At 32.0% G+C, this 17143-nt stretch overlaps 1 protein-coding gene across 4 annotated transcripts in view; it reads left to right on the top strand.

The window, feature by feature from the left end:
• The window catches only part of TBC1d7 (TBC1 domain family member 7), a 60104-nt gene that overhangs the window by 34832 nt on the left and 8129 nt on the right, over nucleotides 1-17143 (top strand). For all 4 annotated transcript variants that reach the window (XR_015042302.1, XR_015042298.1, XM_085821195.1 and 1 more), the window contains exons 3-4: nucleotides 3574-3714; nucleotides 11057-11202. Coding sequence is in view for 2 of the 4 variants with exons in the window: in XM_085821195.1 (XP_085677321.1) it covers nucleotides 3574-3714; nucleotides 11057-11202 (287 nt within the window). In the remaining 2 variants the exon portion in view is untranslated. The remainder of the gene's footprint in view (nucleotides 1-3573; nucleotides 3715-11056; nucleotides 11203-17143) is intronic.

Here is a 17143-nt window from a genome sequence, read left to right on the forward strand (position 1 = left end):
TTGCAACCATGTGCTTTGGCTAACCCTAACATAACCATGTGGCCAATTTCGGTTAAAGTAATTCTAAAAATTTACAAATAGAATTAAATAAACAAACTAAACTAGTCATTAGATTACTTATCCTCATTTCTTAATCTGGCCTGGGCCCATAACCTATTAGAAACTCAATATAGCAGAGAGTGGTTACTTGCATGCATGAGAATAAATAATACACAACATACCTGTTGGGAGTTTGGAACACAAGTGAAGTTTTATTGGAGTGCACAGTTATAGAAGAATAAAAAACAGTGGCGCCATCTTTGGGTCAAGAACATATTTAAAGCTAACCTTTTTTACAAACTTTCTAATTTCAACTACGTGTAATGTATGCTTTGTACATTTTATACATGTATAAAATATACAATGCATTTGGCAGTGATGATCTATTAAAAATAAGTAACTTCCTGCATGACACATTTACATTTGTGAGGATTTAACTTTAGATTGGCTTCTTTCAGTTTCTGAAGCATCTTTTTGCTTTGTCGTAGGATTACAGACAGAAATGTCCTGCCAGGTAGGTTTCCTATTTGAAGATTCCATTACGACAGTTATCGACTTAATGTTGGAATCTTCCAACTGGTTCTACCTGACTTCTCTATCACTCCATTGGTATGAATCAGATGATGTTGAAGACATAACTTGATGTGTGACGAATTAACCAGCTCGTGTTTCACTTCGATCCAGTAGCAATATTTACAGCTTTCTGGGCAGGGTCTTCTTGACAGTGCATTGGCATTTCCATGTGATGATCCCTTCCAATGACAGATAGTGATGTCATATTCCTGGAGTCTCAATATCCACTTGGCAGTTTAATCTTTGTGATTCTTTAAATTTAAGAGCTAGATGAATGATGCATGATCTGTTCAGAGCAGAAATTTTCTGCCATAGAGGTACTGATAGAAATATCCTATGGCTTTAACTATGGCAAGCAACTATTTCCTCATGACACAGTAATTCCTCTGTGGTATAACAATATTATCATTGCTTGCGTTCGTGTTGGAAATAAATGGTTTTTGAGCTGAGGTTACATCAGTATTGGAGCAAATGTTAAAGGCCTCCTTCAGTTTGTAAATGTATGATCACATCCTTTTGTCCACAAGGACTTTTGCTTGCTGTCCGTCAGGTTGTGAAGATATCTTGTGATGAAAGAAACGTCCTTCACAAATCTCCTATAGTATGTGCAAAGCCACATTAAGATTCTTAGATATGGACATTTTCGGGCGTCTTCAGTCTTTAACAGTTGACACTTTTTCGGTACACTTATCTTTGGCAGAGATGATATATCAAAGGTAAGTCACTTCCTATCTGAATAGTTTACATTTAGTGGGAATCAACTTTAGATTGGCTTTTTTCAGTTTCAGAAGGACCTTCCTATGATTTTATACATGTTCCTGAAAACTTTTCTGGATGTTGTCATTCCAGGTATATCAGACAGTCTTCATAGGAAAGTCTTTTCAACACCATCTCCATAAGGCATTTGAATGTTGCCGGTGTATTACATAGTCCAAACGGCATCACCTTGAACTGCCAAAGTCCTTGTCTGGTAGTGAAAGCTGTCTTTTCTTGGTCATCAGGGTGTATTTCTACCTGCCAATATCAACTCTTTAAATCAAGTGTCAAAAACCACTTGCTTCCAAAAAGAGTGTCCAGAATGTCATCAAAACTGGGAAGAGGGTAGCTATCTTTCTTTGTAAACGCCTTCAGCTGGCGATAGTCAGTTCAAAATCTAGTTGATTCATTCTTCTTTCTGACCAGGATGATGGGAGAGGCCCAAGAACTTGTTGAAGGCTCAATGACATTGCTTTCTTGCATGTCCTTTAGAAGTTTTCCTACCTCTTCCTGTTTAGAATCAGTAGACATCTAGTATATTGGATTGGTAGATGATCCATGGTATCATTTCTGTGCTGTGTCAAACTGGTTCGACCTACTTCAGAAAACAAGAGGTAGAAAACTTCTTGAATCACATATTCGGCAGCACCCCTCTCTTCGTCGTTTAGTTCTGCATTCTGCAATAATCCCAGTATTAGGCTATCCAAAGACACAGATATTTGCAGACTAGGGTTGCTTATTAAAGGTCACTGGAGTACATGCTGCAACCTCTTCGCCTTTCCTAATGATTCTCGCTTTATCGCTGACTTTGGCAACTCTCACCAGGATAACTGTCCTCAATAAGTAGACAAGGGCTGAGGCTACTAGTACTTCACACTGGGTATTACAGTTCTTGTGATACTCCATTACACCATACCAGCAATTTCTGCTTTTAACTCTGGATCCATGAAGTAAAAATTCTGTTTTCATTTTATTGTGATATTATCTTGAACTATGATTTAGTGGACAGATTTAACTCCTTCATTATTTAACTCCTTCAGCATTAATTCCTAATAGGGTTATGTCCTCAGAGGCAGAATGCAGTTAATTATTTTTAAAGTCCAAAGAAAAATTGTATTTCCATAGAAAGTCTAATCCGAGTTTGAAAGGATCTGTAATATTTGCTACATATGCCGTGTGATGGTAGGCGGCATTTCCAAACATGATATTGATGTTTAATTTTTCATTGATGGCATTTTTATCCCCGGACATATTCTGAAGTGTAAAGCAGGGCAGCGTCCAGATGAGTTTATCTTCTAATTGTTGAGCCAAATCTTTTTGGATGAAGTTAACATTGGCTCCTGTGTTGATGGTTGCATTGCAAGGAACTCCATCGATATGTCCCATGATGAAGAGTCTTTTACTGCTACCACTCATTGCAGAAATCTGAAGTGCTTTGAAATGAGGTACCTCATTATCTGTCAACCTCCACTGCATGGGAGATGGTCAATAATTAGTTTCCCTCTTTGTGGCTGGGATCAGTTTTAGCTTCTGTGCCTTGGGGTGTTTCTGCAGTTTCTTCATATGTGGCTTTCAGCACTGCAGTTTCAGTCTTTGAGGGTCGATTTCTTATCACTCCTGTTTTACGCTCTTAGGGACAAAATATCTTTGTCCAACATATATTTGAATATATGTCTAGAATATATGTTGGACAGCAGGCACCATTTACTTTTTCAAGGTGAATTTATAGTTTGATGGAGTTAACAGCTCTGATGTCTTCTTTAATGACCAGCTTCCATCTTTTTCTTGAACAGCTTTCGTCTGTATAATGGATGCTAGGCCAGCTTTCATCTCTTGTTTGAATGCACCAAAGGCTGTCATTAATTGCTCTTCCATTAATTAGCTCTCTTAAGTGTTGTGCTGCTCTTAATTTCAGGCTGCTGGAATCAATATAAATCTCAGATTAGGAAGCTGCTGGATGTAAACATTTCATCATAAATCAGTTGTGAATAGAAATTTAGTAAAAAAAGGGTGGATTCACTGGGAGATATGTCAAGCATCAAGCGAAAGGCATGACGAAAGAAATGAGCCAAAAAAAAAAAAAAAAAAAATGCCTGGTATGGCTTTAACAGAATATTAATATATTTTCTTATGTATGTATAAAATGTACAATGCATGAAGATATTTTATGCTTTCATCAGTTCATGAAGTGTTTTGATGTTTCAGATAGAAAGCCCATATGTTCAAAACCTTATTGCTCTGGCCGCTGTTTTCCATGAACTGACTTCGTCAGATGTTGTAGCATACTTCTTATTCAGGAACTTTGTTTTATATCAAAGAAAATTTAGTATCAATATCAAATCTTTGGTAAGTCTATTTTCAATTTATTATGAAATAGCATAAAAATTAATTTAAAAAATACATTATCTTCTCATCTTCTAAATTTTTGCATTACACATTTTTATAAATCTGCATGTGTTGTTTTGATGTTTTATATATGAATAGACATGAATTTTGAGCTTTTGTATCTCTCAATAAAATCACAATTCTTTCAGATACATTTGGGAATGAAATATGTAAATTCTGTTCACCTTTATGAATTTTGAAGACCTGTTATATTTTGAATAATAACATAATTTTATTATTTATATTTTGGTTACAGTGAAGGTTTAATATTAGTTAAAATTATGTATAAAATATGTATGTAACTGTAGCGGGTATGTTTAAATTTAAATGCTTTAAAGCTGCAAGAGAAAGTTTTTACATTAAATCTAGCATCTTATAATTGTTAAGCTTATCTAGGAAGTAATGTCATTTTGGAATAATAGAAAATGCAGGAAATATTTAATGTTGTAATTACATAATCAGTATCATTATAAGTAGCAGTTTACCATTTTGGAACTAAACATGCAATATCTTTTTTATAAAAGGAAAGCAGTTTGAATGAAAAAAAAATCTATGAGATCTGTTTTGATTGATTAGTATTTTGAGAAGTGGTGTTCTGCGGAAAGTGCTCTAAAGATTGGAATAGATGATAATCTGTTGAAGCATGATCTGAAGCAGAAGTTCCCAACTGAAGGGGGGGATATTCCATAGAATTTCATAGTTTCGTGTGGGAGTACAATCAGCCTTTTATTTACACGTTGAGTATTTAGTTTTAGTTTATGAATATAAAAAACTTCATCAACATTCTCTATACTGTTTCTCGTATAATTTATGAAGTACATTGAAAAATCATCTAAGGGAGGGAAAAAACGATAATCTAGCAATGGTGAAAGGTATGCATGGGACAAAAAAGATTGAGAACCACAGCTCTAGAAAGTAAGAAGTGGGTAGAATTTCTCAATTTAATTCTCTAATCTTATGCAATTCGTGCAACATGTGGTTTTGTACCATTATAGAACAGGATTACACTTTTTTTATTTGTGAGCCAGGGTTAGATGTTTAACATGAAGAGCTTGATTCAGATGACTAAATGATTGATTACAGAGGTATGTAATGATAGTCTAACCTGGGTACTTATACCTCAAAGTAAACTCTGCTTGTATTATTCCACCAGACATGCAGTTAAATCATTTTGAGGTGGTTAAATATTACAATAACTTGGTTTAAGTATTACAGTTATTATCTGAATCAGTGAAAGCCATTGATTTTTTAACTTAATGTACATAATCTATTTCTGTCTAGTGACAGTTTGATCAGAAACAATCTTTTTCCTGCCTACTGAACAAGATGTAGGAATTTAGGGCTTTGTTCCCAGTTGGAAGTTGACGTGAATTTTGTGTCTGTAGTTCTTTTTGATTTGTTAAGTGATTGTTAAGTACGTGATAGACTTTGATGACTGCAGCTGGTTGAATAATTCAGTAATGTAATTTAACTTTTCAAGAGTTTAACCCTAAAACCTTAAATTTCTTAAAAAGGTCAATAATTAAGTGGTATTTTCTTGATTAGAATTATTTCAAAATGACTGTTCTACTTTGTACTTTTTGTTCTACTTTGACTGTTTGTCTTCCAATATTTACACTAGTTTAATTGTCTGAACACATTTCAAAACGAATATCTTTATATTTGAATGCATATAAATGGCTTGACAGCTTGGAAGGTTTGAATTGGACAAAAAAATTGTAATTAAAAATTCAGCAATTATCTGATGGACATATCCTTCAATAGTTAGGTTCCAGCAGGTCATTATCTAGTCTCATTAGTCTTCCCAGATGATTATCATCCTTGAGGTTTAAATTTGTTGATGGAATTTGGAAAACCATTGCCAGTGTTTGAGGCTTTCATGATGATTGGCATGAGTCAGTTCTGCCAGTATCTGAGGAAAATTAATTTATTTTCGATATGTAGTACAAATGTTTCAAATAGCCATTGTTGCTTGTCACACTTATAAATTTCACAAAGCATGCTATGACAAAACATGTACGATGACTTTCCTTGAGCTTTTTGTTACCAGTCTTGATCAGAACATAAGAAAAAAAAATGAATGTGAAATTTTAAAACAAAAAATCTTATTTATCCATACATTCATTGACTTTGCGAGAGGACTGCTTAGTACAGCACTTTCGAAATTTCATCACGTAAAAGTGAAATGACTTTCTGGTCAACCTATAAAATGAATTTGTAAAGAGGTGTTATGGTATATAATTTTACTTTTGAGTATAGATTCCATAGAGCAAAGTTCTAAAAGAATTTATTTATTTATAAACGAAAATAAAACTAAGTATTTACCTTGCTTAAAGTCTGACTTATAATTTAGTCACTTAGAAATTGGCAATTAAAAATTTCAAAAAGTTAACTTTTTACTTATTTGGGAATGGAGATGAATAAATAAAAATGTGTTGGCCCCAGAAATATGTAAAAGAATCGTTGCTGCAAATAGATGTTTTTTTGTAGCCTGAAAAATTATTTAAAATCCAGCTTTTTTAAATTAAGAACTAATTTGCTTCTTTACAAAAGTCTTATAAGATCTGTCTTGACTTATCAGATCAGAGACTTGGACATTGACTTTATGTGATGAGGAAACTGAAAATTTTTGAGCGAAAGATCTTATGTTGCATTTTTTGTGAGGTCCAAGTGAATGGATCGTGGTGAAGATCTAATTTAGAACTCTATAAAATTTACAAACAACCTGATATTCTAAAATTCATTGAATTACAGACTTAAATGTACTGATCATCTTGCTAGCATGAATGAAGATCGTTGCTGCAAGAAAGTCTTTCTGGCAAAGCCCATGGGAAATAGAACTTGGGGCAGACCCCCACTAACATGGATTGATTGTGTCGAAAAAGATCTTAATATTTTAAAGGTTAAAAACTGGAAAACAGTTCCAAAAGTAGAGATGCATGGAGAAGGCCCGGTCCCACCCAGTGTTGTCGAGCCATTGAAGAAGAAGAAGATTCAATAGACATATCTGAAATATTAAGTTTCTGTAAAATACTTAAATATGTTTTGCAAAATGAGAAAATTTGCTTTTTGTTTCAAGGAATTGAAACTAAGATTAATTATTTAAATTTAAAAGTTGTTTGTTTATAATCCTACATCTCTTTAATTAATTAAAATATTGCTGTAAATTTTGTATGATGTAACATGAAAAGTCTGAAGAAGTAATGAGGTTTGTCAGAAAAATAAAATTACAAGAGCAAGAATATGTAACATTAATGGGTAAATGACTATCTCATTCAAATTTGGCAACTAATTTTTGTTGCCAAATTTGGCAAGAACTGGAACTCGGTGACCATTTGATGACATTGGGGTCTGGTCAATGTAAACTGTAATTGATCCTTATATGTAACCCTATCTGGCCCTTATGTGTAACTTTAACCATACATGCCTTATAGTAATTTCAAGAAGTGGAAGGTATTTGAAATTTCTCAGCAGCTGCAAAAAAATTGTGTAAGACCGAAGAAAGCATCCATTCTCAGTTTTTCAGTTCAGAGTAGAGTTTTGAGAGATCTCCGTGTGAGTTTTGCTCTTTAAATGTGCTTTGCATTGCGCTGCATTTAATGTTCTTCATAGTCTGAAGTGGTAACAACTGATTGTGGTCTTTTATACTGCGAAGAGCTATGATTACATTTGTGGAAAGTTCAAGAATCATAAAATGTTTCTTTTAGAAAAATAAATTCTATCAAGCTACCATTAGTTCTGTGTGCATTCAATCCATTATGAACCTGTACACATGCAAAATTATGTATACAATACTGAATCCGAAATCTGGACTCATCAGTACTTCGGCGATTCCGGATTTGGGATTTTTCTGTATTATAGACTATCAATTTAAATCTGGTAAGATGCCATGCAGAAATTATACAATTAAAAATACGAAACTGTAATTTATGAAATAAAGAGGAATTATGATCTAAAGGGTATCAAATTTTACAAAAAAAAGCTTAATATTTATTTGTTTACTTTATTAAATACTTCCTTCAATGTAAGTCATTTAATTTGCTTTGTTTTTTGTGCTAATAACTTTAATTCTATAAACAGACATAATGTCTTGTTCAGTTACAAAGTTCCACTGTTCAAGTCCTGTAATTGCTGTGTCAAGAATACCGAATAACTTGCCAATCTAAATTTTTTCATTTTCAATAACCTCTCTGTCACTATTGGTAGTGGTATTTTCTGGATCTAGAACCATACTATGGATTTCGCTGTCCGTTAATTGATTGATGATTGGGGCATTGTCATCGCAATGAAAAACTTCTGTAATATCATCTTCATTTATTACCGCTTCTCCACATTTCTTTACAAAATCCATTAACTGGAAAATTTCACCATTTTTTCACCACCGAAATTTCAGGTGCTAAAAGAATTAATTTAATTGTAAATGAAAATAAAATTAAATATTTACCTTGCTTAAAGTCTGACTTACAGCTTAGTCACTTAGAAATATGCAATTATAAATTTCAAAAAGTTAACAGTTTTACTTATTTGTAAACAGAAATAAATAATAAAAATGTGTTGGCCCCAGAAATGTGTAAAAGAATCATTGCTGCAAAAAGATGTTTTTATGCCCTGAAGAGTTATTTAAAATTCAGCTTTCTTAAATTCAGAACTAAATTGCTTCTTTACAAAAGTCTTGTAGTATCTGTCTTATGCATCAGAGACTTGGGCATTGACTTTATGTGATGAGGAAGCAATGGGAATTTTTAAGCAAAAGATCTTACATTGCATTTTTTGTGGGGTCTAAGTGAATGGATCATGGAAAAGACTAATTTAGAACTATAAAATTTATAAACAACCTGATATTGTAAAATTCGTCATGGGGACGACTTAAATGTCTGGCCATCTGGCTAAAATGAATGAAGATCATTGCTGTAAGAAAATCTTTCTGTCAAAGCCCATGGGAAATAGACCCTGGGGCAGATCCCCACTAAGATGGATTGATTGTATCAAAAAAGATCTTAATATTTTAAAGGTTAAAAACAGAAATCAGTTGCCAAAAGTAGAGATGCCTAGAGAAGACTTGTGAAGAAGGCCAGGGCTGTCAAACCATTGAAGAAGAAAAAGGCTAGGCCTTCGGCCTCATTGCGATCATCGCATATGCTACAAATTTACTAAAGGGAAGGAATGTTCTGTATCTGTTTTTACAGTGATTGCCATGAAATATGTATTAAAAAATCCTTTGTAAATAGATTTATTCATTGATTTCTAAAATAAATATCTAATTAAATATTAAAATGCTCATGTGGGCATATAGGAAAGTGCCCCCCTCCCCCCATTTATAAGTCTGTATTCTTTTTCATCAGTTTCATCAGTTTGACTGATCAAACTGAGCCAAGATTGTTTTATGAATGCCTAAGTACTGCAGAATTATTGTCTAAAATCCTGATATTATTACTGATTCATCCTCATCTTATTCTGTGTTTTGTTTATCTAATTTCAAAAAAAAAAATTTAAAGTATTTAAAAATTTTAAAAATATAACAAGCAATAAGACCGACTGTTTTTCCCTTAAAATTTTGTTTTATGCAAATCAGAATCAATTCTACATGACATTAGAAACTGAGGTAGGGGAGTTAAATTTGACTTACTAAAAATTAAGTGGAACAAATGTGAGATTGAATTTAAAAAAAAAAAAAAAAAAATGTAATTTGGACTTTAAAGGGCTGGAGTTTGCTTTACTTTGCAGTAAGTATAGAATATTTTGCCATGCAAATATTACTATATGGAGCATGAAGATCAACAAGAAGGTACTGAAGATAACCTCCATGTTCATAATGTAAGGGTAAAAAATGTTAAATGTGCACATGCTTTAGCCTGTTGATTGCTAAGATAAAATATAGTTTTAGATTAACATGTTGTAAACAAACAGTTTACATATCAAGTTCAGGAAAGTGAAGAAAAAACCTCTATTAATGTTACTGCATAAATACTTTTGCTTAATTTTTGGGCAAAAAACCATTCTTGTATGGCAGAAAGTATCACTTTCTAATCAAAAAGTTTTAATCTAGATGGCCTCAAGCATCCCTGAACTAAAGGTAAATGCACAGTGTTTTTTCCAAAGAAAAATATGTTTGTTATTGGTAAGACCCATCTAACGCTAGAGAGCGCTGAGAGCACCATTGAGTGTGTGCTGAGACTCGATGGATGATGTGCGATTTCTGAGATTGAGATATTATTATATTTAATTAAATCAATTTATATTTTATTGATTGGTGATTATTGATTTGATTTATTGATATGAGATGTGATGTTATGTTTTGCTGAACCACCACACTTTCGATAAACTTGGATTACCACTGAATCTTAAAACCACCGATGCGCAGTTATGTTACAGTACTTTAAATTCGAAAGCTTGGCTGGATTTCTTTAAGCAACTTGTTTCATATAGAAGTATTTATTCTGTGTGCTGAAAAATGTGCATTTCAACGTTACAATATATCCAATCACAAATTAAAATGTGCGTAAAAGTAATATCAGCAAATCAAATGTAGGTCTTTATATTACACAAAATCTGCAACCTAAGAAAAATTTATAGAGTATTCTAGAGACAACTATTTACCAAGGCAGACTGTAGTTTTTAATGACAGTATTTCTTGAAACTGTTGTACCATTTTTTAAATATAATCTTTCACAATTTGAATTATATGCGATTACAACTCAAAAAATATGCACATTGTAAATTATTTGTATGTATAATTTTACTGCTTTGTTTACTTTATTATTTAACATTCAACTGCTGTTTTAATTTAATGCTATCTCATAATTTGTGTCATACAGCATACCATAGCTATTATTCAGTTCTAAAATTAAAGAATGGTGCAAATGGCTAATTAAGTACAAGTTTAAAAAGATGATAAAAATGAAAGGAAAACATATTGAGTAGTAATGTATATTTAACGTTTTACTACTATTTTACTTAATATAAATGAAAAATAAAATTAATTTGTTTAACAACATAGATATTATTCATAAAGTGAAGAAGATAAAAAATAATTGAGTAATCTTTGATTTCATAAACGTATTTTTTGGCCAAAAATATCTACTTTCATTTATACAAATACTTAAATCTGTAGTAAATGTATATTAAGATACATGTAGAAGTATACCTTTCAAAAGTATCCTGTGTTTTTGATTTCTTCTTAACTGCTATATAAATTTTTGTATAAACTATTGCCCTTCCCTTCTCCATTTATCTTTTTTTGAATAACCTAAAATATAAATCCTTTATTAATGTTGTGCCTTTTTTTTTTTTTAAATTTATTTAGAGAGAGCAGTTAGAAGCTGTGCTTAGAAAAGAAGATAGTGTTTTATATGAACATTTAAGATTGATTAAGGCTTTTGAAATTATACCTGTAGATTTGTGGTTTGGAAGATATTTTGCTCAAGTTTTACATAAAAGCTCACTAGCAAGGTTATTATTCATTTCTTTTATTTATTGTTTTACTTAATTTGGCATATTACTTTGTGGATTTGCATTGCAATTTACAAATTTAATTATTTTAAAATTGCTATTTGTTCATGAAACTGTTTGCCTGTGTGCATTTTAATAAAGCCCGTAATGTATTAAATTATATCAGAAAACATTTAAGATAATTGAAAAAATTAGAAGTATTAATTATTTTATCTGATATTGATAAACAGTGAAATCAGTGTAAGACATTTATGGTGTAACTAACTTCTAGGTATTTTCTTATTAAAGTGACTACTGCATAAGCCTTTGAAATTTTCATGTTACAGGTTCAGAGATTAAATTTGCCAATTCTCACAGCTAAGCACAGTGGCAATTTTAACAAGGAAGTACCAGGCAGTAAAGAAATTAAAAAACTGTTATGTACAGTAGAATTACATTTGCACAAACCTCCAGTATATTTATGCATGATTCTAAGGATTGATTTCAGAAGCATTCCAAAGAATTAATTTCTCTTCTGATTTGCAAAAGGAATTTATTTTCACTGTTATTCTTAATATGACAAAAAATTAGATGGGTGAGGTTCTTCTCATTGATTGTACTTCAAGTATTCTAAATTGGTAAGAGAAGGGAAGAAGAATTTATGGTACAGTCAAAACTGACTATCTGCTGAGCAAGTATTCAGAGAGAAAAACAGAAGAGAGTTCTAACGAGGGTTAACGAGTTTTCTTTTATGTTAGGAAGAACCATAGAAAAAACTGGCTAGAAGAAATAAGTTTCACAATGTAGAAAAAATGGAAGAAACTTTTTGTAGCTTAAATTACTAATTAATTTAAATATTTTAATTATGTATATAATATAATTAGCTTTAATTTTGCACTTGCAATAACTTCTTTTTATTACATTAATGTAATTCAAAGAATAATTAAAAAGAAATAAGTTTAAAAGAGTTCATGAAGCAAACAACAAGGAAAAAGCTGCAATAATTTAGTAGGAGGAATACAAAATACCAAAAAATTTTTATCATCTTTCTTGATCAACTCATTATATAGTTCAGAAACGTAGCTTTCCTATCACATTATCTTGTGGTGGCATGGCCTCTTTGTGACATTAAAAATATGCAAGTGTGAGGGACCACATAAAGATAAGAAATTCACATGTGCAGTCACTTCACAGTCGTAGTCTTTGAGTTCTTACAAGATGTGAGACAGTATGCTCTGACATTGCAGGAGAATTTAACTCGTTCAGTAATGCTTCCACTTGACATCACAAGAGTCATAACTTTATGACTAATGTCGAGAGATTTTAGCGATCTACACTGTATTCTTCATCAAGGCCTTTTGAATTCAGTGGGCCGGAAAACCAGTGATAGCTTAGCTCCTCTGATACTATTTTTGAATGTAACAAATAAGGCAATGTAAAACACAATCAAAAAATTATAAGGGCATTAATAATGCAATAAGATAACAGAGTGCTCTAAGACTCTCAACTGGAGAGACATCTTATCAAAAGCAAGATTCTCACATAATGAGGACAATTACTTTACTTACAAATAGTTGGTTATTTTGCATTCAGTATTAATTATTTCCAATTGTCATTATTGTATTGTTAATACAGCTTCTTATGTATTTATAATAAACATATTTTTAGTTCTATAAACAGAAAATAATATGCAACCTAACGAAACACAAATTAGTGTGTTACCAATTCTTATATGGAAATCACCCTAAGAGTACCACCTGAACCATCAACCCAGGTTATTAGTCTGAAAACATGATTTTGCATAGTTTCACTTTTCATTTACGTCTGTTGCTATTCGAAAAAATGTAAGATATTTGGCTTCTCTAAACTGTCTACTAATGATGAGTAAACTAAGCTATTTAAAAGCAATAGATGCAGATGTTAAGATTTTTTTTTTTACTTTTGAATCCAGTTCTGTTAAATAAAAATGCATTTAATTCATGATATAGCTGTTGGCTTTAGTTTTTCCTTATGCAAATTTTGATCGGAGGTCAATCAGCGGTAAGCTAACATGATTGCCGATGACGTCAAGATCGGCAAGTTGGCCGAGTATTATATGTACGCCAGTATCGTCGAATGTGTTGTTATGAGTTAGCATAATGCTAGTTTTCTTTCACTCAAATCATTTTAAATGTAAAGGCTACAGTGTTAGCTTATTTTATTTTAATTTACGGAATAAAGCATGAATTTTATTTAGATTATTAGATTAGATTAGTCTGCAGAGATTGGATAAACCATTGCAGTTGGTTTATTTAGACGTTTGTGGCTCACTCCCAGTTCCATCTAAGGGTGGGAATAAATATTTCCTCGCTATTGTGGATGACTACTGTAGATTAGTAACAGTTTATTGTATGAAAAATAAAAATGAATCGTTCTACAACTTAAAGAATTATCATAGGCAAATGGAAAGACTGATGAATAGAAAATTAATAAGTATACGCACCGATAACGGTGGGAAATTCTGTAACAGGCAATTCGAAGGGTACTTAGACGAAAATGGAATTAAGGTTGAATGCACAAACACATACGCCCCAGAAGAGAATGGTGTGTGTGAACGTTTTAACCGAATGGCATTAAGCGCAGTTAAAGCTATGCTGGATGATGGTAAAATGAGAAAAGAATGGTGGTCAGAAGCTCTTGGCTGTTTCGTACATTCGTGGAACAGAGTATGTCATAAAAGCAACTGAACCCCTTATGAAATGTTCCTAAATAGAAAACCCAGTGTTGTTTATTTTAAAATATTTGGTTGTAAAGCCTATGTTGGCATGCCAAAACAGATTAGAAATAAATTACAAATGAGGTGCAAAGAAGGAATCATGGTAGGATATAAGAAGGAAACTAGGGTTTATAGGATATGGCTACCAGAAGAACGCAGATTAATAGAAACCTGTAATGTGAAGTTCGATGAAAAATTGAATGCAGCAAATGGCATCCTGGAACAGAAATCAAAAACTAAGTTTAAAAGGCTAGAGGAATCTGAGCTATTAGCAGAATCAGATGAAGAACAGGAAACTTCTAGAAAAGAAATAAAGTTGTCAAATGACAAGTCTACCCCGAAAGAAGTATCAGACTTAAACTGGCAAAGAAAAGCAGTTAAAAGGCCAGACGGAACACGTACAGACATATATTATTATGTAGAGGGAACAAACACCCGTTTTAGATCCTATAATGTTATTGAAAAGTATTGTAAGGCAGGAAATATTAAATGTGAAAAAGATAAGTTTTAGTGGAAAAAACAAATACTCGTGGAAAGTTAATTTTGTAGAACAGGAGACTAGCTCCGTGTCTGAAGAAGCAAATTCCGTAGAAATTGTTATCCCACAAAATTTTAAAGAAGCACGAAAATCAGCAAATGCCGAAGAATGGGATAAAGCAATGAAAGAAGAAATTGACACAATGAAGAAAAGAAAGGTTTGGGAATTAGTCGAAAAGCCAGAAAATAAAACTATGCTAGGAAACAAATGGGTCTATACGCTAAAAAGAAATGAAAAGAATCAAGTGGTTAGATACAAAGCACGTTTAGTAGCACAGGGGTTCAGGTAGAAAAGAGGTGAAGATTTTGATGACGTTTACAGTCCTGTAGTAAATTTCTCAATCATGAGAATATTTTTCACTATACTGGTATGTTATATGTATGGACTAATTGTCAGTTAGATGTAAAGAACACATATTTGTATGCAAACGTAAATGAAAATATATATATAACCCAACCAGAGGGATTTATTGAAGAGGAAAATAAAGTGTGTTTATTACACAAGGCCATTTACGGTCTAAATCAAAGCAGCCGTGAATGGTTTTGTGAATTTGAAAGTACTTTAGAAAATCTACATTTTAAGAAAATACAATGGTGTAATTGTGTTTATCAGAGTTCAAATGTAATTCTCTTGTTATATGTAGATGATATTGTGATTTTTAGTAAAGATCAATATAATATAGATAAAGTAATTTCACAGCTGAGTAAGTTTTTTTATCTTAAAGTATTAGGCAAAACTAAAACGTTACTTGGAATTGAATTCTTAATTTTAGTTTTATGAAATTTAATTTTATGAAAAGTAAGTTTGAACTTTCGATTATGTCAAAAAGAGTTTCCGATTCTGGAGCTGCCAAAGGATCTACAAAGCGAAAGCATGTTTTAATGTCCATCAAACAAAAAGTGGAATTGCTGCAAAAAATGGATAAAGGCATGAAGAAAGTGACAGAGAGGATAGTGAAAACGAAAAAATTTCGATTGACAAGTTAGTCGTTATTCTCAGCACAGCAATTACAGGACTTGAACAGCGAAACTCTGTAACTGAACAAGAAATTATGTCTGTTTATAGAATTAAAGAGAAAGTATTAGCACATAAAACGAAGCAACTTAAACAACTTGCATTGAAAGAAATGTTTAATACAGTAAACAAATAAATACTAAGCCTTTTTTTTTTTTTTTTTTTTTTTTTTGTGTGTGTGTGTGTGTGTGTGTGTGTAAATTTTGATACCCTTTAGATCATAATTGCTCTTTATTTCATAAATTACGGTTTCATATTTTTAATTTTATAAGTTCTGCATGACATCTTACGAAATTTAAATTGATGATCTATAATCCGGAAAATCCCCTAATCCAGAAACGTCGAAGTCCCGACGAGTTTGGATTAAAGACTGTACTGTATCATGTTCTATATTCCACATCAGTGTTTTCATTACTTATGTATGTGCCTAATATTAGGTGTTTGAAACTCATTTTTAACTCGTAAAAATAAGAAAAACAATTAACCCTTAACTTACCACTGTTGCATTTCTGCAACATATGATTTATTTTAATTTAATCAATATTTTTTTTAATTACCTACAAATCACTTATCTAAGAAAAAAAGGTTACTGCAACAAAATACATGCTAAATTTGTCACTAGATAGCAGCACATTTTCCCCAGAAATCGCAACAATTATAAAAATCTCTGATTCCTCAAGAACTGTGTTTTTGCTGTAAAAAGAATCCATTATATTTGATGCTTCCTCTTGTTTATTGACGAAAAAAATTACCAGGTAAGAAGTTTAAACATTTTATGTTCATTTAAAAAAATTTTGATTTTCTAATAGAAAAATTTTGAAAGAAATTTGATTTTAATTATATGTTGCAAGTCTGCAACATTGGTCTTTGGTTACCATTTTGACATGGCCAAAAAGCGTATACTAACCCAAGATGAAATTGCTAGATATATGAATAATTTGGGCGAATTGAGTGATTTAAGTGAGGATAGTCTTGAAAATTCTGCTGGTGATGTTAATTTTTTACCTGATTGTGTGTTATCTAATGATGATTCGGATAGCGACTGTGAAATAGTGTTGTTTCACAAAATACAATTCAGAATATAAAAACATCCAATGATGATGATAATAAATTTGATAGAAATATTTCAGTTAGTGTGTGTGTGATTATGGCAAAGCCTCGAGAGCTATCTGCCTACAGGGTGGGATGCCTTCGTGGAGGATTTCCTAAGGGAAACTGGTTTGTATACAAGTTACACATGGGAAAAACCACGAAAACAAACTACCAGTGTTTCAGCAACTTTAACCGCTCGACCGCTGGTGTATTTCAGTCAGAGAACCTTTTTTAAATTTAACTGTTAAGAATAATAAAACATTTTCAAAGAATATTTTATGGAAAAATCAAAACATTTCATTGATTGAAGAAGTAATAAAATTCCATGGAGATGACACGCTCCCAAGAGAAATTACGGATTTGGACACTACGTACCAAATTTTTAAATATTTATGGATGGAAGAGATCATAAGTAACATTTATGAAGACAGCAAACGATATGCTATTCAAAAGAATCCAAGTAAGCATTTGACTATATCAGAGAATGAAATAAATCAATATTTGGGTATTTACATTTATGCATCTCTAGTTCACCTGCCAAACTATAGAGCATACTGGTCAGA

The sequence above is a fragment of the Stegodyphus dumicola genome, chromosome 1, assembly GCF_044657685.1.
Source record: "Stegodyphus dumicola isolate Sdum_Otavi_A_Nest chromosome 1, ASM4465768v1".
Lineage (NCBI taxonomy): Eukaryota > Metazoa > Arthropoda > Arachnida > Araneae > Eresidae > Stegodyphus > Stegodyphus dumicola.